General features: G+C 36.2%; 2 protein-coding genes and 1 long non-coding RNA gene across 4 annotated transcripts in view; 1 reads left to right on the top strand and 2 right to left on the bottom strand.

The window, feature by feature from the left end:
• Positions 1–3,721, top strand: part of LOC139964617 (carbamoyl-phosphate synthase [ammonia], mitochondrial-like) — a 33,105-nt gene extending 29,384 nt beyond the window's left edge. The window contains exon 36 of the mRNA XM_071966369.1: positions 463–3,721. Within this exon, the coding sequence (XP_071822470.1) occupies positions 463–570 (108 nt within the window). The 3' untranslated portion in view covers positions 571–3,721. The remainder of the gene's footprint in view (positions 1–462) is intronic.
• The window catches only part of LOC139964618 (advillin-like), a 54,495-nt gene continuing 34,971 nt past the window's right edge, over positions 2,726–22,249 (bottom strand). Inside the window, exons 8-24 of one of the 2 annotated variants that reach the window (XM_071966371.1) lie at positions 20,909–20,987; positions 20,414–20,512; positions 19,442–19,598; positions 18,884–19,008; positions 17,660–17,797; positions 17,037–17,123; positions 15,924–15,995; positions 15,651–15,764; positions 15,119–15,261; positions 14,612–14,708; positions 14,073–14,210; positions 13,776–13,841; positions 13,280–13,405; positions 12,926–12,994; positions 9,605–9,622; positions 4,722–4,832; positions 2,726–4,588 (exon numbers count right to left, since the gene is read on the bottom strand). In XM_071966371.1, the coding sequence (XP_071822472.1) occupies positions 4,475–4,588; positions 4,722–4,832; positions 9,605–9,622; positions 12,926–12,994; positions 13,280–13,405; positions 13,776–13,841; positions 14,073–14,210; positions 14,612–14,708; positions 15,119–15,261; positions 15,651–15,764; positions 15,924–15,995; positions 17,037–17,123; positions 17,660–17,797; positions 18,884–19,008; positions 19,442–19,598; positions 20,414–20,512; positions 20,909–20,987 (1,753 nt within the window). In that variant the 3' untranslated portion in view covers positions 2,726–4,474. The remainder of the gene's footprint in view (positions 4,589–4,721; positions 4,833–9,604; positions 9,623–12,925; positions 12,995–13,279; positions 13,406–13,775; positions 13,842–14,072; positions 14,211–14,611; positions 14,709–15,118; positions 15,262–15,650; positions 15,765–15,923; positions 15,996–17,036; positions 17,124–17,659; positions 17,798–18,883; positions 19,009–19,441; positions 19,599–20,413; positions 20,513–20,908; positions 20,988–22,249) is intronic. The other variant, XM_071966372.1, reaches the window with a different exon arrangement.
• On the bottom strand, positions 10,200–12,918 carry LOC139964623 (uncharacterized). The gene is made up of 2 exons (XR_011792044.1): positions 12,359–12,918; positions 10,200–12,102 (listed from the first exon to the last, which is right to left on the bottom strand). It is a non-coding gene; the product is annotated as an uncharacterized lncRNA (long non-coding RNA).

Raw genomic sequence — 22,249 nt, forward strand, 5'->3', positions numbered from 1 at the left:
AAGTGTGAACACATTAATGTCCCCTACGGCTATGTGGGAAATGTTTTCCTAATCTGGTTAAATTGAGAAACAAAAATGGCGGACAGGAATCACAACTAACTTGCTACTGGATGGCTTACTTCCTAGAGTAATGATCTGGCATTTCTGTGGTGACTGGTGTGGACACTTTTCTGGCCTGTTATTTCTGTTGCGTTAAATATTGTATATTTTCTCTCTATATTTTTTTCTATTTTGTTTTCTGTCTATTGTGTGCTTGTTATGAATAAGGTGATTTTGAGTGGAAAATGATCTTGTTATTACCGAGATACCCAAAGGCATTCATGACAAGATGATGTATGTACTAGTCTATTAGCCATAAACTCCAATTTGTAAAGTTTGGACCATTTCTGACAGATTTGCGATATGCTGATCTCAACTTCGACCTTGCTTTATATTACAACTTTCTTCTTTTCTATCCGTCAGGTGGTTAAACTCTTTGCTGAAGCTTTGGATGAAGTCGGCAACTTGGATGCATCGACTCTTTTCCACTTCACAAAGGCACAAAGGGAAAATTCCACTAAAGATGTTTAAGGCAATCAAGTCACATTGAATTGTTCACATACAGGGTTACAAATATTTGCACAAATTTTAAATTTCTGTCTAACAGAATGTACTAAATAACAATGTCACACCTTGCATCATTATTCCTGTCCCCCCCCCTGCCAAATCATCCCCCTGAAATAGCAAAACATCTTCAAATGAAATAATTTTTTAATGGATGTTCGTAAATGTGAGACGAGTAATCTCATTCAACTATTTTGTGTTATTCTTTCAACCTGCATACTAAAAGGTCTTCAATATTTATTTCTTTAATTTATTTAAGCAATATTGCTTATAAAAAAAATAGTAGCTAGCCCTGGTTTGCTGTGAGCATATGTGTTAATAACCATGTCTTTTCTTTTTTTTCTTTCTTGTGGAGTGATGGGGCGGGGCGGGGTGTTAAAATTATTAACCATCTTTGAGGTATTAGTCATAGAACTAAGAGGCTTTGTACACTAAAGTATTTATAGTGTTTCCTTCTCTTGAATGACTGTTTTGAATGACGATTTGTCTGACAGTTTCCTGAAAAGGTCAGCAGTATTACCCATGCAAATATATATATATGACCCCCACCCCCCCCTCTCCCTAAATGTTTCCAAGCATTGGGAATTGGGATACTTAAATCTCTGTGGAAAATACTTTTGACAGTCCCTGTAAAACTGCATCATCGAAAATTGAACATCACAATAATATTTTACTAGAAGTATATTTGAAGGGCAACACCTTTAAACATGTTCTTTAAACATGTAAAACTGACCTTTAAACATGTTCAATACCACTGTTTACACAACCACCACCTCCTCCTGATTAACTAAGTCAATCAGACTGTCATGTTTAATTATATATTTTGTACTTGGATGTGAGTTAGGATGTAATGAAATACAAAACATCTTTCTGCAAAGTCTGCTTGCTTTTGACCCCTTCAAAGTTATTCTTCTTCGTAACCTTTCGTGAACTCTGCTTTTTAAGCATAAAAAGCAATTAAATAATTGAAAGGAGATAAAAGAGGAACATATTCTAAGAATTTTTTGGTGATTTTTTTTTATCCAATTCATGTTAACGGTGGCTGTAAAATGATGAGATTTAACCTGTGATGCGTCTGGTGTGGCAACTACACAGTCTCCCATTTGCAATAGCCAAAGTCAAACAGTTGTGAGCAAGGGGTTCCATGTAGTGCAGTTTAGTCTTACTTAGGCACTACAACTTATAGCTTGGGTGTTAAAGGAATCTTACTGGTGTCCATTTCTACCTTCAAATCTGAAGCATTCTTTCCCTATCAGTATACACAATCTCATTTGATTGCATCTAAATTAGTTTAATTTTTGAACTTTCATTTCAAATATTCAAGAACATTTTGGGGAATCTAAAACAAGTGGTAGGTTTTTGGAGTTTTGTTTGATTAATTCCAATGCAATCAAGATGCTTCATCGACAATTTATCTTAGAAATTAGATTGCCCACTAGGAATGTCTGCGTGTGTCAAGCTAGTAAAATGTCTCTCTTTGGTTAGGTGTTAATTGTATATTGAACACTACCTGAAGTGTGCACAAACACAGCTTCTAGTTCTAGGGTACTTCCAGCAAACAACCACAGTCAGTATTTCTCTTATGCCCCACAAATGTGCATTGAGCAGGTAAATCAGTGTGTCCAGAAATCTATGCTAAAAGTTGCTGTTTGATACGCAAGAGAGAGCACCTTGGCACAAAACAAAAAAAGAACAACTTCACTATACTGATTCACAATCAACCCCAGTCTCCTTTCATTGTGAGTTTACCACTACATAGGTAACACTCAATCTTTGCCAATAGGATTATGAGAGTATGTGTTTAATCCCATTAGTGTGGCTTTCCATATATTTCCCCATCACACATTCCAAAGCTGCGGAATTGACAAGTTACACACAACATTCACATCCAGTGATTATTTCCTTCGCGTAACGTTACTACCAAGATTATTTTTTATGATTTGTTTATGAAAAAATCATTGAGAAACATTTTTGAAATGTGAAATAAATTTGACATTTAAATTTGCTTCTTGTTTTGCCTCATTTGCTGTAACCAAATATCAGATGAGGTTATACCCTCATTGAATAAACAACCATTCCCTGCTTTAGACACAAGAGATATTAAAAGTACAACAGTGAAAAATTGCATCATTCCAAAATTTTGTTATTTTCCAAACAGTCATTGTAAAAACCACCATGATATCATAAAATCCCATAATACATTCTTAAGCTTGACAGCAAACGCTACAACCGTGTACAGACATTTTACATAGCAGTATCAAGTTAATTAACTTAATTAATTAAGAGAGGTGAGCATGATTGGATGGATAAACTCTACAGTTAGGATGCTGATTAACACCGGTACAAGATTCGCTAGAAGATAAAATTTCTATTTGAAATATTTACTCAAAAGTAGGTTCATCCTCTCCATGTTGTCAAAAGTCATGTGATCAAACATGCTGTTTTTTCACTTCCCTGAGTGAGAAGCCTTCCCAACGAATGCTGAAACATTTCATATATTCCGCAAAATACTCAAAAACGATAACAAAATATGAGATAAATGGTAAGAAGCAAAAGATAAAAAGCCCAAAACAAGAACAAAAAATACGAAATTTTCTGCAAACTAGAATAGAGAATTAAATTCTACATCTGTTCTGACTCTCTTTCTCAAGAGCAGCATTTTGTGTTGAAATCATATTTGCATAAGAATATAAGTGCATTTGAAACTACAAAGAACAACTTTCAAAAGTATTGTTGAAACACAATAACGAGATTTGTTTGCTCTGCCCTGTAATTAAGTACTAAAACAATGCAGGACACTTACATGACATGAAGCGAAATTTGTCACAATGGAATGGCATTGTTGATTGGCCTTCTAAAAACTCACAGAGGATTTCCTAGATTGATCGATTTGTTAATTCTATTTCGTTCGATAATCGATATGGTTTAGTGAAATCACTGCAAATAAATATCAGACACAAAAATGCTGCTGTAGTGGTCTTAGCTGAGAGATTCCGAGTCTCTCTTTATGATTGTCAATAGCTAGATAAAATAAGTAGCTTAAATCTTAGCTGTACCATATTGCTATAGTCACTTAATAAGTAAATTCATCCAGATTAAATCAATCAGCTGAAATAATCATAATAAAATAATAGCATCAATACAGAGTTGCAAAGCCACCACCTTTCATTATCAGTATATCCCAACTGAAGTTCTTAAAATGATCGTAGAATATTAATAGGAAAAAAGAGCTAACATTTAATGTTTCTTTGTGTTCCTTTCACTCCTGGCCCCTCAGGGACTTGCTTGATTATAAGTATTAGGCACATCGACATTGTTTGCACTACAGCCGAAAGTAGAATTGATAAAATTACTATTTCAGAGGGTTTACAGACAATACATCTATTTTGAATTCAACAAAAATCAGTGAGAAAAAGAGAGCAAGAGGCTGGGATTACATTATTAGAACTAACAATATGCAAAATTTAAACCAGCATTTGTTTTGCTATATGGACTATATAATTCTCTAAACATCTACAAAAAAAAATAGTCCTCAAAACTTCTCAAAATCGAGGAGACTAATTTGATCAGCCGACAAATCATCAAAGTATTAAATGCTTCAACAAGGCTTTTAGCATCTCGTAAAAAATATTCTTAGATCTAAATAAAGATAAAGTTCTGATAGAAAAAGGTAGTAGACAGATTTTATTCCACACATGATTCTCTCTGTAGGCACTTGAACGAGAAATTACCAAAAAATGACTCACAAAAACTGGCAATTGTCAATTCTGCTTCAGCCGAAATTTACCAATATTTGTTATAATCGTATGAAAAGTAATTACATGATTGTTTTGAACAAGAAGCTTTCAGCATCTACCTATGTTTACTAGAATTAAAACAAACCAGCTTTCTTTTTCAAGTTTGCTTTCTTCCAATTGGGAAGCTTCGAGAAGGCCTCGTAGTCCATCCCAAACGTAGCCTTGAAATCCGTCTCCGATAGGTAGAGCTAGAGGGGGAAGAAATATAAATATAATTATGCTAGGATTAACAGAGACAGATATGAGGGAGCTAGATAGACCTATGGGTAAGTGGAGGAGATGATGAAGGCAGGACACCGCCTCATGATTTGTCAGACTCACCTCTTTCTTGCTTACGTCAACGTCACCGGGTGGATTGTTCTTCAGAGCGTCCAGGGAGTAGTCTGGATAGGATTCCAGATTGTCTTCCTTCTTCTTAGGAAGAAGCTCATCCTAAAAAGAGTGAGAAAAAACCACTTAAATGAATAAATTTGTGTAAGAGTGTGTGGGTGTATAAGCGGGTGTTTGTGTGTATGTATGTACCTTGCTGCTTGTTTGTATGTGTATGTATGCATGCCTATCTGTGTATGTAATATATACGTACATTAGGCATTGTATGTATGTAAACGTTACTCGGCTAATAAAGTTGGTCGATCAACACAGAATCGCTCTTTTCTTCATGTATAAGTCACGTATAAGATCCATTTCTCTTTGCAAACACTTTGCCCTTATTTTTTATATTTGTGGTGTGTGAATGTCAAAAACAATAATATTTCATTGTCACAAATTGCGGCAGTGCATGAATTTGTTCTTACTGTTGTTCGGAATGTACTATTATCCAATATTTTCATAATCCTACACACTTTTGCATTCAGTTGTGTAAAGAGATGCTACTTATCAGCCATTAGAGCTTAGTCTCACTACATCTCACAAAGTGGATATTGCTTTAAATTGCTTTAGATCACAAGTTAAACCGTGATAATTTGCTTTAAGTTTCATCCTGTTAAACACTACTGAGGATAAATCATTTTAAATATGTGAAAGCTCGCTCCTTAGGAAGATAACTACATAATTATGCAGCTATATCTCAAGATAGCTCCATCAAAAGGAAGCTTTAGTTAAGGTAGCTATAGCTCAAGATAGCTTCATGGCAAGGTAGATCAAACTCAAGATAGCTCCATTGGAAGGTAGTTGCATAATGAGATAGCTCTATAGGAAGGCAGCTATAGGGAAAGGTAGCTACAGCTCATGCTAGCTCTACAGGAAGGCAGCTACAGTAGCTATAGCTCAGGCTAGTTCAGCAGCAGTTCAATATACTCCATAGAACAATAGCTACAAAAAGAAGTAGCTACTGCATATATGCAAGTCAAGCTACCATGAGCATTGGTATCTAAAATATTGTTAAAGATGTTAATAACCTTTCAAGCAATAACTGGTTGATTTTGATTAGTCTGGAATTGTCTTGAAACAATCAGGCCCAAATTTCTGGGTGATATTTTTCAGTGCTTTTTTTTTTGTACAGCCTTAACAATGATTTCATTAAAAAAAAAAAAGCCTAATGTTACACGATAACATGTTGATAGTGCTATGATGTAAAGATAACTTTTCTGTCGTAGAGGAATAACAGTTTGACAAACCATAATTCCAAGTCTTTCCATATGTATGTCATAATGGGAATTTTTTTTTCTTCTTCAAATTAATGAAACATTTATATAAAGGATTAGTAAATGACATTCCCTTTCACCAACTTTGTGATGTAGTATTAGTAGTAATATTAGCAATAACAATGATATGGATAATAATAATAATATATAGCAGCATATGTTGACAGGGTATAAGATTGGATCTACTGCATTGGTAGTTAAGTTGGCCATTACACAAATATAAACTACCTGCATCCTGTTACCAGGATCTAATCTACGATATACCATCAGCTATAATATTAAATGAAGCAATTGATAAACAGAGTATACGTTATCGGGCAAACACTTGCTGGAATTATCTACTTAATCATCATGACCATATACAAAATGATTCTCAGTCACCACGTTCCTTTAAAGGTCAATTTAGCGAGGTTTACATAAGTGATTATTGATCCATAATACTTTTTAGAAATCTTAGTTTGTTTATTTGTGTTTAGATCACTTCTTTGTGTTTAGATCACTTCCTTTCTCTTTATACTCAATTTCATATCTGTAAACGTTTGTATGACATACAATGTACCGTATATTGAGAAAAAACAAATAAATGAAATGAAATGAAATGAAATGAAATTTATCAGGGTTTTTCTGGTTATCTGAGATGTTGACTTTGCGTTCCTCGGTAAACTATTAATCTAATATTTTCAATCACATTTTAGTATATGAAGAGTCCAATCGTTCCATCATTCCTTGCATAATCATACATCATTCTTGTTAGACAAATGACTATGCTGGTTGGAAAAATGACTATGCTGGTTGGAAAAATTACTATGCTGGTTGGAAAACCAACTTTGCCAATTTGACAACTGACTATGCCCGTTGGACAGCAAGCAATTCAGGGTGGACAACTGACTATGCTGGTTTGAAGCTGGTTTAAAGCACAAAGACCGGGTTGTCCAAGAGATAACTAGCAACTTCCCTAAATGTCAGTCCAGTAACATCATTAAAACATTTAGTAGTTAGCAAGTCCCATGTGACACAGACACTAAAAAGTACAATAATTAAACATAGCAGATCCATTCTGACACAACCCTTATAAGTCTGTTTTTTCTACCTTTTTTCCCCTTGATTATGTTGTATCCTTGGTAAATTATTCCTTTCTAAGGTAATTGAAACAACAAATTGAAACTTATTTCAGTTCTGTGACAGAATGCCATAAATAGTAAGGAGTCTGATCAATCCAACTACACATGCACTTACTAACACATGCACAGCACAAAAGCACACATGTGCCAACTCATACATTGACAGCACACATGCACCTACTTACACATGCATAAACACACACACATGCACCAGAAACAACATGCACTAGCAATTTAAGGTATTGTTGTTACACTTGGTCCCTATAACTGATCTAAGCTGGTTGGCTTGCTATTGTTTATGCCCTTGTTAGTCCATAAGGTAATATCAGCATTTTGGTGTGGGCCAATGCTCTGTGAGAGAGGAACAGCTATATATTGTATTTATAGCCAAAGGTCCTTGCCATGCAAGAGGGCCACAGTTTTTTCTAAGTATTTTCTTCAAAAGTAATGAAAATACATGCACAGTGTATAATTATCAAGCAATGACAAAATTGTGCTTACAAATACCTCAAAACAGTTAAGAAACCATCAACATATCTTTGATGAAATATTAAAGTGAAGTTTTATGCAGGTGCTGTTTAGTACTTTTCAGGCACATGCATAATACCCTTTCCTTTCTTTGAATTTCAATATAACATCTATGGCAAAACAATTACAAATTTCTCCAGGAAAGTGTGTGAAAACAACTAGCGAACTTTGTCAAACACAGTGTACCAAAACATAATGCACTAATTGTATAATAAATATTAAAATTTAAAAAAAAATCCCATTTAGTTTTCAGTTGTTATCTGCCTGTATCTCCACAGGAAAAGAGAAATTTAACCAGTTTGAAGAGATTTGTGGTTAAAGTGTTAGATAGCCATGAAACCATGTAGACAAGGTATCATTAACAATGAAATTGGCTGGTTGTCTTTCATAACCATGTTCCACTTGTCACTTGATTCACAAATTCAAACTTCAGAAATGTAAATGTTCTGTATCAAAAGGCGATGAAATTTTACATTTTTATCTAAAAGCTAGTAGATAACCTCATCAGTTATTGCAAGTCCCAACTTCAGCATCCATTGTTATATGCAACTAGTAGGTCAAGCTACATAAACCTTCCCCCCCCCCCCCCCGCAACCCCCACCTCAATGAAAGAGAGGTAATCCTAGGCCATGTGCTGATGTTTTGTGCTTTAAACGTTCTCGATATCTTTAGCATCCATTGACGACAATAATACAACACGTTAACACACAAAACTAGTCTCCATTCAACTCTATCTGATAAAATTGCAGACCTTTTGTTTTGAGAGAAATTATAGAATTACAGAAATGTTGACAGAAATTATGCACCAAATGCAACCAACTGCTTGTGCAGCACAGGCAAATATTACCGGAGGAATCACTTCGGGCTGATTGTTCTGTAATCATAAACAACCGATAACATCGGTGACTGTGTGAAGGTGATCAGAAACTAACGGGACAATATACAGCAGTGGAGTAAACATGGCTGCGTTTACAGCAGTGGAGTAAACATGGCTGCGTTTACAGCAGTGGAGTAAACATGGCTGCGTTTACAGCAGTGGAGTAAACATGGCTACGTTTACAGCAGTGGAGTAAACATGGCTGCGTTCACAGCAGTGAAGTCAACATGGCTGCGTTTACAGCAGTGGAGTCAACATGGCTGCGTTTACAGCAGTGGAGTAAACATGGCTGCGTTTACAGCAGTGGAGTAAACATGGCTGCGTTCACTATTAACAATGAGAGAAGCAGCTCACAGTCTCCCAAATATATCACATCCTACCAAATATATCTTAGGTTTTCTATCATACAATATTTAATATAATATATATTAACTTTTGTTTTATCTCAGCATGTTGAAAGATATAATCATTGTTAAAGAGAGATATTAATCCAATGTTGACAGTATCAATCGGTAAGAACCATTAATACGACCGAGTCATTCACCAAAATGATCGCAGGATGAGCACCTGTTCTCTACTGCAAGAGGGAGAGATGTTTTGATAACTAAAAAATAAAAGATTTTTTTAATATATAAACATGAAAGAGCAAAAAAAGATGATGATTTAATAATAAACTAATCATGATAAAATAACAATGGTAGCAACATTAATGTATGACCAAAACCACACTTCCAGGCATTTGTCTGTATTCCCTTCTTTTTTTGGTTCTTTTGGTAGCTTTATGAAATGATGTTGCCATGGTAATGGAGTTGTGAAGATATTAATATTCACAACAATCATCCACCAAATATTGAGGATGGCAGTTTATTATAATAATCATGTATTAGTGACCTTTTCTGCAGGAGAAACCAAAAAGCTTCGAAAGGCTTCATGGGACATAAAAGTAGGAATGAGCTTGTAGAGTACAAGAATGTAGAGTATATAAGAATGTTCAAGAGATGGCAGTGTCATGAATTAGTAAAAACCCTACTATACCTGCAGAATTACATCAGCCTAGTGTTAAAACAAAACATGTAATAAACCAATGAGAATGTCATGTTTACTATAAACAAAAAGTTGGCAATTTGCTATTGACATGTGAAACTGAAAGCAAATCTTGCAGCAACATGAAAAAAAATATAGCTAAGAGTTCTAATTAGTAAGTATTTATGCAATATAAATATAATATTTCAAAATGTCTTGGATGTCAGCCGATTCCACAAACATGCATATACATTGTTTTTTGCACTTGTTAAAAGTTGTTCGCAGAAAATTAGTGTTCACCCAGTATGCACCATCCAATCCCAAGGTTAGAAAGAACTTATGTTATATTTCCATCTCTAAAAAGTTCATTTTTCAAGGAAAATTTCATACACAGTTTAAGGGTGCTTTTAACATTAGATCCGGATCAGATCCCCTGATGTTATCAGACAATCATCTCTCCATGGGGTAAACTTATGCATTGATCCGGATGCATTTACACTTGAGTCGTACCCTGATCCTCCCCCACTTTTCACCGGATGTTGGTAACAAATTGGATTGGAAATGTGTCATGCGCAGCTGCGGATCGTGCAGTACGTATACTCCAACATTTTTGTTTGTCATGGTTTATAGCCTTAGGGTGACAATACTACGCTATGCACGGCCCACACGCACTCAATCTACGTAGGAATTAGCACATGCATGATACAGGACTGGGATGTAACACGATAATGCATGTGACGTGACCCGGGTCACTGCTGATGCGGGAGTGTAATACATTGCAAAATTGATCTCAACGTCCGGATCAGATCCTGGTCTCTGCCAGCATCAAAATAGGAGGATCAGTTCCGGATCTGAACTGCGTTTACACTACAGCCATGATCTCAATGTCAAGATCAAATTCTGACGTCGAGATCTGATCCAGATCTAGTGTACAAGCACCCTAAAAGAATAGTCCAGAGGTTATAAAGTTCAGGAGCTTGTGGTTTTTCCCTCAACCAATATATCAGATATGTACATGCTTTGGTGAATTGCTGTTTTGTATTTTTCAGGTTTATCTATCATTAATATGAAAATCCACTTCTTGTACAGATTATTCATATAGAGTAAGTCCAAGGAGGTTAGTATTCAACCTGTATGCCACTGTCCAATCTCAAGTACAGATGGAACTTGGTAATATATTTTTACCAAACCACCAATTTTATTTTTCATATCAGAGTTGAAATTGAAATACATTAAGGTTCCCTCCAGGATTACCCACCCAAAGGTGCTGATAAAGGTCACAAGTCATCCAAAACTTCTCTTTCTCAAAACTGAAATTTAATATTCCTTCATGAAACGAAAATAAAACATAATTGCTATCACCTCAGAGTGATGTGCAAATCAGTAAAAACTTTAGAAATTTGCACCAAAACAAAAAAGGAAGGAACAAAAAGTGTTTGCTTATCTTCACTAGTTGAGCTTTAAGTTTAGAAAGATGTCACCAGACACAAAAAAAAATAAAGAAAAAGAATGATAAACATGCAAAGAGCACGTTGGGGAACATTTCAAGTTCACAGTGAAGCAAAAAGAAAATTGTTTCCTCTATTTTTACTTTTTGCCTGACCAGTGACTGTTATAATTGATATTAGTTTTGGCTATATTCCCAGGTGAAAGTGAACTCTTACCTTTGCCTGCAATTAGCGAAGAAAATTAATTAAACATCGTTAATTTCATTCAATCATCATTATTATAAACATATTTTTAAAAAAATGATAGTTTACATTCTTTCTTTATATTTCTATACCTGGAATTGATGTAAACAAATCTAACCAATCAGAAATGATCCCCAAAAGGGCAATAAACATTAACAACAGGAATGAAATTGATCAGATTAAAAAGTCGTTTTGAGACATATTAAGATCAAAACTACAAGGGAATCATTGCCTGTCTAAAGATCCAGGGAAAGCCCATTCACAAAATAAAACCTTGACTACAATGAAACTATTAGCCGTCCCTGGCATATGGCAATTGGTACAAAACTATTAGCCGTCCCTGGCATATGGCAATTGGTACTAAACTATTAGCCGTCCCTGCCATATGGCAATTGGTACTAAACTATTAGCCGTCCCTGGCATATGGCAAGTGGTACAAAACTATTAGCTGTCCCTGGCATATGGCAATTGGTACTAAACTATTAGCTGTCCCTGGCATATGGCAAGTGGTACTAAACTATTAGCCGTCCCTGGCATATGGCAATTGGTACTAAACTATTAGCCGTCCCTGGCATATGGCAAGTGGTACAAAATTATTAGCCGTCCCTGGCATATGGCAAGTGGTACAAAACTATTAGCCGTCCCTGGCATATGGCAATTGGTACTAAACTATTAGCCGTCCCTGGCATATGGCAATTGGTACTAAACTATTAGCCGTCCCTGGCATATGGCAATTGGTACTAAACTATTAGCCATCCCTGGCATATGGCAAGTGGTACAAAACTTAGCTGTCCCTGGCATCTGGCAAGTGGTACTAAACTATTAGCCGTCCCTGGCATCTGGCAATTGGTACTAAACTATTAGCCATCCCTGGCATATGGCAAGTGGTACAAAACTTAGCTGTCCCTGGCATATGGCAATTGGTACTAAACTATTAGCCCTCCCTGGCATCTGGCAAGTGGTACAAAACTATTAGCCGTCCCTGGCATCTGGCAAGTGGTACAAACTATTAGCCCTCCCTGGCATCTGGCAAGTGATACAAAACTATTAGCCATCCCTGGCATCTGGTACTAACAACATAATTATTCCAAAACGAGACTACAATGAAAAAATGATTGCCTTTTCTCTGATCCTTAGAAAGAAGCTCTAAAGGAATTTACAAGCTAAAACTTGACTAACATACTGTAATGATGAGATAAAAACGACACAATAAAATTATTGCCAGTCTCAAAACCAAACACCATCACTCATAAATTTTCTCAGCCAAGGTAATCTCCAAAGTACTATTAGCTACATAAAAAAAAAGGATAATTGGAATGTTGAAATTAAAATTCAAAACTTCAATAAGGAAAAAGGTGTAAAGCAAAGTTTATTTTTTAAATTTTAAATATGGACAATGAGGTTTTTTCATTTAGTTTTGTTTGATGATTTGTGGAGATCAACTCGCTAATGAAAAGCAGACAAAACTCTTTCTTGAAACTTGGTGTTTAACTTGAAAAACATCACACTGGTATGGACCTTTGAAAACAAGCAAGTTTTGTGGGCGTGCAAATTATTGAGCTGATAAATGGGATCACTGTACACAAAAACAACAACAATACATAACGTGAGGTCAAAGGTCATGGGGATCAATTCAACTTACCAGGTTCACCGTGACTGCAGCGTTTTGCTCCTCGAGTCGTTTCCTGCAATCTTCCTCTGACAAAGAACTCTGATGCAAATAATAAGAGGGGAAAATAAAAGAGGGTACTTAATGAACCAAAACCTTAATCTTGAAAAAAATAATACAGAGAAAATTGACAACTAAGTAAACATAACAACAATAAACATTGTATCACATTTCAAAGAGAAATCAACAACCAATATTTACAGGAGGAAAATAACGACTACAGTATAGAGTGCTACCAGCATTAGTAAAGTGCATTACCATATCTTAAAATCATAACAACAACAACAACACTACTCTTTATTCATGAATGACACAATAATTGTTCACCTCAAATAGCTTGGGATCCCAAGCATGGAAGTAGCCTGTGAAATTAAGAGGTTCGAATCCTTGCTTGATGATGATCAGAGAGGTGGCTTCAACATCACGGCCGCTGGGATCAGTCAAAACGTATTCCTGAAATGAAAGAGAAGGAAGAAAGAAAGAAAGAAAATGCATCAAAGATACTCGTCTTGTTTGTGGATGTAGAAGCTTTAGTTGGCCACTCAAACTTAAACGAATATAAGGAATAATTCCAGTGTTTCTTTAGAGATAACAATCACCCTCAAGAGATTTAATTGTCATCATTCCACATACCCTGACCCTGCAAGGTTTTAATTTTTTTTTACATACGAGTGTTCGAAAAATTTGAAAGTAGAGTGTGATCATTTCAAGTTTGCACCATGTACAGTCCTAAATATCTAGTTCATCTTTTAGATAAAACAATAATTTGGAAAAAGTTAAAGAGTTTGACACTTTTTGATGAAGATGAAGATGTTGATTTTACCTTGGCTGTCTGCATGGCTTGCTCTTTCTCTTCTTTGTTGGAATTCCTGCCAACCCAAACAAATATCTGAGGAAGAAGAAGATCAAAACAAAAGCTGGACATCAGACATACACCATGACAGATTAACAAAGAAACAACTGAGGGATAAGAAAAAAAATAAAACTATTAATCTGAATAAGCTGTCCAAGAATCTGTATTTCAGACTACGTTGGAACTACTAGATGGGTTATATAATCAGACAAGAAATCCACTGTAACCTGATTACAGAAATAAGTCATAGTAAGTGTGTGTTCGTACTTCAGAGTAAGTATCTAGTAACATGACATCATCTTCAATCAGGTCTTCTTGGGAAAAGTCATAGAGCTCCTCAACCTGGAAATATCCTTTGGCGTTGGAACCGTGGAAGAGACGAGCTTGGTGAGTTGGCACTTCTTCCTGTGTACAAGAAGAGAAAATGATCAAGTTTTAAATTGCATATTCATCTCATGATAAACTCAATCTAAGTGACAGACACTGAGATTGTGACTCAAGCAGAAGTGACAGACCAAGTCTAGGTAACAGACTGACTTTATAATACCAGTCTAAGTCTGCAACTGCAGTCTAGGTGTAAAAGACTGAATTTACAATTCCAGTCTATGTAAACATGCCAAGTCTACAACTCCCAGTCTAGGTGAAAGACTGAGTTGACAAATGCCAGTCAAATCGACACAAACTCAGTCTACAATTATATTCCAAATAAACAGATTATTAAACTACAACTCCAGTCTAGGCGACAGACCAAGTCTAAAAGTCTGATCCAGTCTGCAATGCTAGTCCAAATGAGAAATCTCACTTACATGTAACTTCTTGTCGGATGCATATTCTCCTTTCCCTCCCAATGATTCCCAGACTTCATCTGTCTCTGATCCTTCTGCGACAATTGTAAAGGCATCGCTGCAAAGGGAAGCAAACACAGTTAAAAAATTGGGTTACTTAGTCACTTTGTAACAGTCACCATGACCCACTAGCCATGTGACTCTGACCCACTTCCCCTACTCAGTAAATCACACCAGCAACTTGCCATTACTGGCATGGCCACTCTTGTACAAATTCAATACTTTTCCAATGCACTCCATGGGAATGTGATCTGTCATAGCCCACAATCTACGTGACTGTAGCCCACCTACCCCACGCACTCACTGACTTACAATCACCACTCTTGTACAGAATTAATACTTGATTGGTGCAAAATCCATGTGGATGAGACCCACCACGGCCCACAATCCATGTGATTGTGGCCCACCTATCCCACTAACTGAATTACCATTAGAAGCCCAATAACAGTTGATGAAGTGGTCACTTACACTGGAGAGATGAGTTTGGCGACATTTTTGGCGAGTTCTCTTTCATCTCCACTACCGCCTTTGCCACACCAGAGGAAGATGTTGTTTGGAGATTGGATAACAAATATGTCATTAGAGTTCAGGGAGGAAGCTACAGCTGGAACCTGAAAATGAGATGTCACTTTATAATTGTAAAGTACAAAATCCTGTTATCTCAAACTTCAACAAAATGATAAAATAGTTTAAGCATCATTTCAGAGCTTTGTTGCGATTAAGAATTAGCAAGTACAACATCAGCAAAGAAACTAATTTCTCCATTACCATAAATTCTTGGTTCTTTGCATACATTCTCAACTCAGGACATGACATGAATTTTAGATCATTAGAACTCAGAGATGAAAATGGACATTTGCCACATTTTTTGATCAGTGGACCTTTCAACTAATAACCTTTTTAGGGAGGTCACTAAAGTTGGCTTCAAGATCATGTCATAGGGAAGAAGCATTTTATCTGATACATGTTTGAATTAGCCAGTAGTGAATGGACGACTCACCTCAATGGCTCTTGTGTTGTACTCATTTGTACCTCTGATGTGGAAGACACGTGTGCCACCTTCATATGAGATGTCTGCTTGCTTTGAGTTCTTGAAGCCACTGGCTTTGCCACCCTGTCAAGGAAGACATCGAAGACTATTATTTTAGAAGAAACAATAATTCGACGAGCAAAAATGAGCAGAAATTGAGTCAATTGGGGGGTCTTGAAAAATTGTTACCAGTTGTCAATATTTTAATCTTCATGGAGTCTCCATGGAGTGTTCAAGACTTACCATATGAATGACGAGCTTTCCTTTGAAGAGTTGCAGAAAGTGATTGGGTTCTTTTCCTTGAGTTACTCGGATCTGTGTAAACAAAGATAGATATCTCTTCAAAATTAGTTTTAAACAAAAAACATCACGAAAAGACCCAATTTATTTACATCAAACCATATATATGTAATCAAAGCACTGTCACACAAGGTCAACTTGAACCTGTCGATCAGAGAAACTAACAAAAGAAGAAATTGTTAACATATCATATTTCATCCATAGGAGTGCTAGCTCAGTGGTTAATGCCGGTGCCTTTCAATCATAAGGTCCCCGGTTCCAGTTACTCCCAGATTAATGTATGTCGTCCAGTTACTCCCAGATTAATGTATGTCGTCCAGTTACAGAGTTGTTGACAATTAACAATTCATAATCCTGGGCGTTAAATATGAATGTAAGAGACTGACTTTGGTCAGCTTGCGGCTTTGATAAGCCAATGAGGCTTCTTCGCGAGTTCCTGCTTGCAGGAGGATCTAAAATACATCCCATTAGTGGCAGGCCTACGTACAGTATTTACACTAGAACTGAGAGACAAAAAACAACACACAACGTTGTTACTTGGGCAAGTTGTACCAAGTACCATTCTGCGGTCGGCCTAAATAACAGAATAACCAATTAGGCAGAAGTTTGACAGACTTTTCGTTTCCATGCTCATTGAAATCTATCCAGGTTTGTTCTGTGTTTCTGATTTGCTGATTAAACAAGATAGGAATTATATTATATTTTTTAATTAACTATTTAAGACCAGAATAAATGACACAAGCCACCCACACCCACATGTGAGATGAAAATTGAATTAAACAGAGCATATCCTGCATTGTTTTGTTAGATGTATGACCTTTGACAGTACAGTTCTGCTTCTGTGCCTTATCACAAAAATATCTTCTATCCGTCAGGGCTTGTCACGTCATCTGCTGACAGAATCTTATATACTGATTCAAGTCTGTAAACTCTGTAACCATCAATGGAAGGGTCATTGTAGGTGTTCACTTACAGACTATAGCTTACAGAAATCTACATCATTGGATTGAAAGAAAATCTTCCTGTACAAATCATGCAGTAACCGTGACAACCCACCTGAACGGGAGCACCATTGTATTGGTCATCTAGTCTGGTAGCATGAAGAGCAGCAGACCCTTTCTCATCTGTTGTTGAGTGTGTCCCCTATTTATGAAAATGAAAATTGATGGGTTTTAAAATGGACATAACAAATATCTTGAAGAAACTGCTCCTTCAATCTATAAAGAATGTCAATGATTGTGTCCAATTATTAAAAAAGAAAGAAAGTACAATATTATCAGCAGTTCTAATGTTATGGTATCCAAAGACACAATTATCTTTACTAATCTTATGTGATGCCATCAATATCAAAAGGTGACATCATCCTTCCTAGGTCTAATGTGACATCATAGTTTACATCATCGGATGACATCGCCCTTACAATGCTAATGTGATGTCACCAGTTTCAAAGACGACATCGTCTGTGCTATTCTAATGTGATAATATCATCATTTAAAAATGTTATTGTCATTACCATTCTTAATGTAATATCATAGTTATTCAGGATTATTAGCTGTTTTCTGTAAGAGATAACAGTTTCTCTTTTCTTTTCTTTCCTTTCCTTTTCGTTTTGTTTTTTACTTTTACTCCAGTTTCTTTGCCAGTCATGGAGAATGGTTTCATCATTGTGCCATACTCACCAACCAATAGTATATGATGTACTGTTCACGACCTCTGACCTGGTATGTGTACAGAACAATGTAGGAGTCTCCTCCAAAGAACTGACCATACAGGTTAGGTTCAAGCTCCACCAACTCAAAGTCTTCAATCCTCCAAATCTAAAAATGGAGGGAAAATAAATGAATTATGACTATCATGTTACCACATGATGTGTATAAATGTGTATAAATACACAGTAAAATACATACTAGTGATACAATGGAAAACATACTGCATAGCAACATACAATACAGTAGCATGCACATAACTTGGTACAGATACTTCCATACTATTAAATACACAGTAAACCACAAAGTAAATTATTACCACACAGAGTAGTACGCATATATACAGAAGTATACATATGAAATGGATACTGCACACACTAAATCATCAATTAACATAGTAACACACACACTATCATGTATACTATATTACACATTCTACCAGAATAGTATGCACAGTAAATCACTAACATGCTATACTAACGCACACATTAGTTTGCATTTAGACAGAATACTATACACAGTTAACCCCAACTAACATACTAATACTGACATTAACAGAGAATAATTTATCTATTTTGTACACAGCTATACAAAATTGTGAAATTGCTACACAAGTCCAAAGATGTAAATAGCAGATTTTTACAAAGTAACCACAGTACTTTTGAAAAGACAAAAATACACAAAACTTGAACGCTGTATTACCATGGGTACCAAAATGCACATTATCAATAGGACAGTTTGCACACCAACACATTACCACACAAAGTAGTGTGAATTACAGAAGTGCAAATTCTGACGGGATACTTTGCAAGCTATATCACCATTTCAGATGATAATATACACATAAGATTCTAATTCACACACATCAATATACATAGACAACAGTATAAATTCAAGCACATGTATACAAAGTGAAGATCAGACAGCCACAGGATAAATAGTACAAGCCATATCCACCCCTCCCCCACACACAAAAGGGGGAGCCAGCCAGACAGATTAGCTATTAGCTTGTTTTGGCTTATAACATAGGAATATGCACTACCTTCTATCTTCACAATCTTTTTTAAGACTAAAATTGCTTAACGTTATCTTCCTGTCCTTCCCTCTTTTGTATCTATCTTCCTTTTTTTCATGTTTAAAAACTGGTTCTAAATTGGGGAGAAACCAAAAGGGTGGAATGATGGTTTTGCTAACTACCTGCATTTTGCCTGAGCCATCGTCTGGCATGTTGCACCGTGCAGCCATCTCTGGATCCTTCTCCAGATCAGCACTCTTCACCTGGTGCAGTTTGCTGGCATCAAATTTCGTCTTTTCAACTTTAGCTGTTTTGTGAAATGAGATGTAAGTTATGAATATCCTAACTAGGCATGTTAAAATGGAGAACATGAATAGTTGGATATAGTGCGTGTGTGTGTGTGTATATATGTATATAAGCTACATATATATAAGCTACATATATATAAAAAACCACAAATTGTTAAACCTTTGCAGTTGATTAATTGTCATAAGGCCTAACTCTACAGTATGACTTTATAAGTTGCTATTATAATTGGGGTGTTATTTGACTTCAATAACATAATGACTTGTCAATTGACTTGACAAAAACAATAGAAGAAGTGTAGATATACACACATACATATTATACAAACACACAATAACTCACATCAAAGCCTTGTATACTCCCCACAAACTATAGCAACCTTATATACCATCAAGAGTCTTGGTCTAAAAGTAGCAACTGAACCATTAACTTACCAATACCACGTCCAGCGATGTGAGTTCTGCCTGGACCAGCAACATCATCTTTGTCCTTCCAACCTCTGAAGATGGCCTTGAACTGAGCTGATTCTGCTCCCTCTGGTATGGTCGTCACCTCTGTATGGGGAGGCAGCTGCTTAGCCTTGATGAAGCCCTGTTCATTCACAAAACAATACAAGACTATCTGATGAAACTAGTTTGTTCAGAATAATGAAGATGTCTCTAGAATATAGAATACCTCTGTATTGGGAGGCAGCTGCTCAGCCTTGATGAAGCCCTGTTCATTCACAAAACAATACAAGACTACCTTATGAAACTAGTTCAGAATAATGAAGATGTCTCTAGAATATAGAATACCTATGTATTGGGAGGCAGCTGCTTAGCCTTGATGAAGCCCTGTTCATTCACAAAACAATACAAGACTATCTGATGAAACTAGTTTGTTCAGAATAATGAAGATGTCTCTAGAATATAGAATACCTCTGTATTGGGAGGCAGCTGCTTAGCCTTGATGAAGCCCTGTTCATTCACAAAACAATACAAGACTACCTCATGAAACTAGTTTGTTCAGAATAATGAAGATCTCTTTAGAACATTAACCTTATTTGGGAAACCTAACTCGAAAAGATAATATTGTTTGTAGCCAGTCAGTCATGAAACCCTTTGCAGGTATCACAAGTTGCTGGTATGAAATACATAACTCATACAGGTAAAATGTAGGTCAAATGGACATCGAGTTAGGACAAATGTTTACTCAGGAAACTAAACTGACTTTGAAGATATGATCACCAAAGGATGACATTAAACACTCATCTTTCTTTGGCAAATTTACAATGCACTCTAAAACATATTTTTGTCAGACCACAACAATATCTTGTTTTATAGCTAACAATCAGAAGAGGTCATATAATATTAATGTAAGCTTTGTAATGGCCTGTATGCTAGATACATGGATCCAAGGCTACTTACCACAGCATTCTTAAATGCATTTGATCTCTCTTGCTTGGTGGCATTCTTACCCTTCCACACAAAAATGCCAGACGCTCCTTGGTCTACGATGAAACAGTCCTACAAGAGATTAAAAGAAAAAAACTTGCATCATGTATATTCATATACTCCGATAAACGGTAGACGTTTGAATATTGATGTGAAATGTATGATGTTTATTCTATTCTTACGAAATAACAAAAGTAGCAAACAAGTTATATATAAAGGAACACATCACCAACTGTTCATATCAGCAAGGAAAAGGTTTGTGGAATAGAGCTTTATGGACACGAGAGGCAACTAATGGTGCCAACCCTCTTTGTGCATTTTTCAAATTCATTGTTTTTCATCTTTAAAGAAGATTTTATGTCATGAAAGAAACTATACATGATTTAAAAAGAATTAATTTACTAATTGAGAGGTTGCATAGGTCAGTCTAAGAAGAAAACAAATGATGAAGTTCTGAAGAGTACTTACGTTAGTGTCCAGCATACTCTGCTTGAGGGGCTTAGCAGCGACCTCAGTGACCACTAATGACCCTGACTCATCGGTCACTCTGTAAAGAGGATATGAATTTAAATGGTCAATGAGAGAGGTTGGGGAAATAAACTCCTGGGGAGCTTCCTCCTTAGTAATGAGAAGTGTGCTAGATTTACACAACACTCATACATTATGCTATGTACCTTGTAATCTACTAGCATTTAAAGTATTTGAGTTTATCCCTCTAGGCATATCATACACGGGTACCTCATATTACATACACATCTGTATTACAATTCATAATGTTAGCTAGCAGTGTCATGGTAGGTTAGACAACATTCTTTCATAATATTATGTACCAGGCCTCGACAAATATGGTCGCTTACTCACCAATGGCTAGTAGAATTTTGCGACTGGCGAGCAAAAAGTGCACTACGCTCGACATTTTGGCGAGTGGCTCAATCGTTCACTGACTTTGTACGATAGGCTTACTTTTAACTTGTGAGCCAGTCGATAAAGGCCTATTGCCTAATGTTACACATCACAGTAGTATTATCAAGTGCACTGTTACAAGTTAGGCCATACCACTTAGGCTTATATCACACAAACAATTAGCGGGGAAAATTGGCGAGTAAATTTAACGTTTGGCGAGTAGAATTTTAGACTCGGTCGCCAGTTGGCGAGTAGTTTAATAAAAAATTGTCGAGGCCTGTTATGTACTCATATCTACTAGAACTATCACGATAGTTTTGAACTATATTGTTTCATAATATTCATACACTTGGGTAGCAGCATTTTAACCACTAGGAATGTCGTACTAGGTTTATACAAAGCTACAACATTACTAAACCCAAACTCCCAGGTCTGGGTATTAACAAGCAACGATACTTTTGTGTCTCAGCTCTACTTGACGTTAATAAACTGGTATCAGTTAATGGGCTAGGTGGATGGGAAGGTGCATTAGTAGAGTGGGGACAGGTTGGAGAGAACAACAGTAAATCAATGTACATGTACTTGCATTAATGGTACTACTGTGCTGGGTTACCATTACACTGTGAGACGATATTATACGTATGTGCACTAGTGTACATAGTACTATGAGTACCATACCAGGTGTACAGAACACTCCTATATACTACACTATATGTACAGTAATACATACTAGCATTCTTGATGCTAGGAATATCATGCTACAGTAATACTACACTACATAATATTACATACACATGGGTACTACCATTCATAGTACTAGGGGTATCATACTAGGTGTATATCTCACTGCTACATGATACTATGAATGAACAGCTGCTAGAATTCACATCACTCATAATTACCACT

The sequence above is a fragment of the Apostichopus japonicus genome, chromosome 23 (genome assembly GCF_037975245.1).
Source record: "Apostichopus japonicus isolate 1M-3 chromosome 23, ASM3797524v1, whole genome shotgun sequence".
NCBI classification, from domain to species: Eukaryota; Metazoa; Echinodermata; class Holothuroidea; order Aspidochirotida; family Stichopodidae; genus Apostichopus; species Apostichopus japonicus.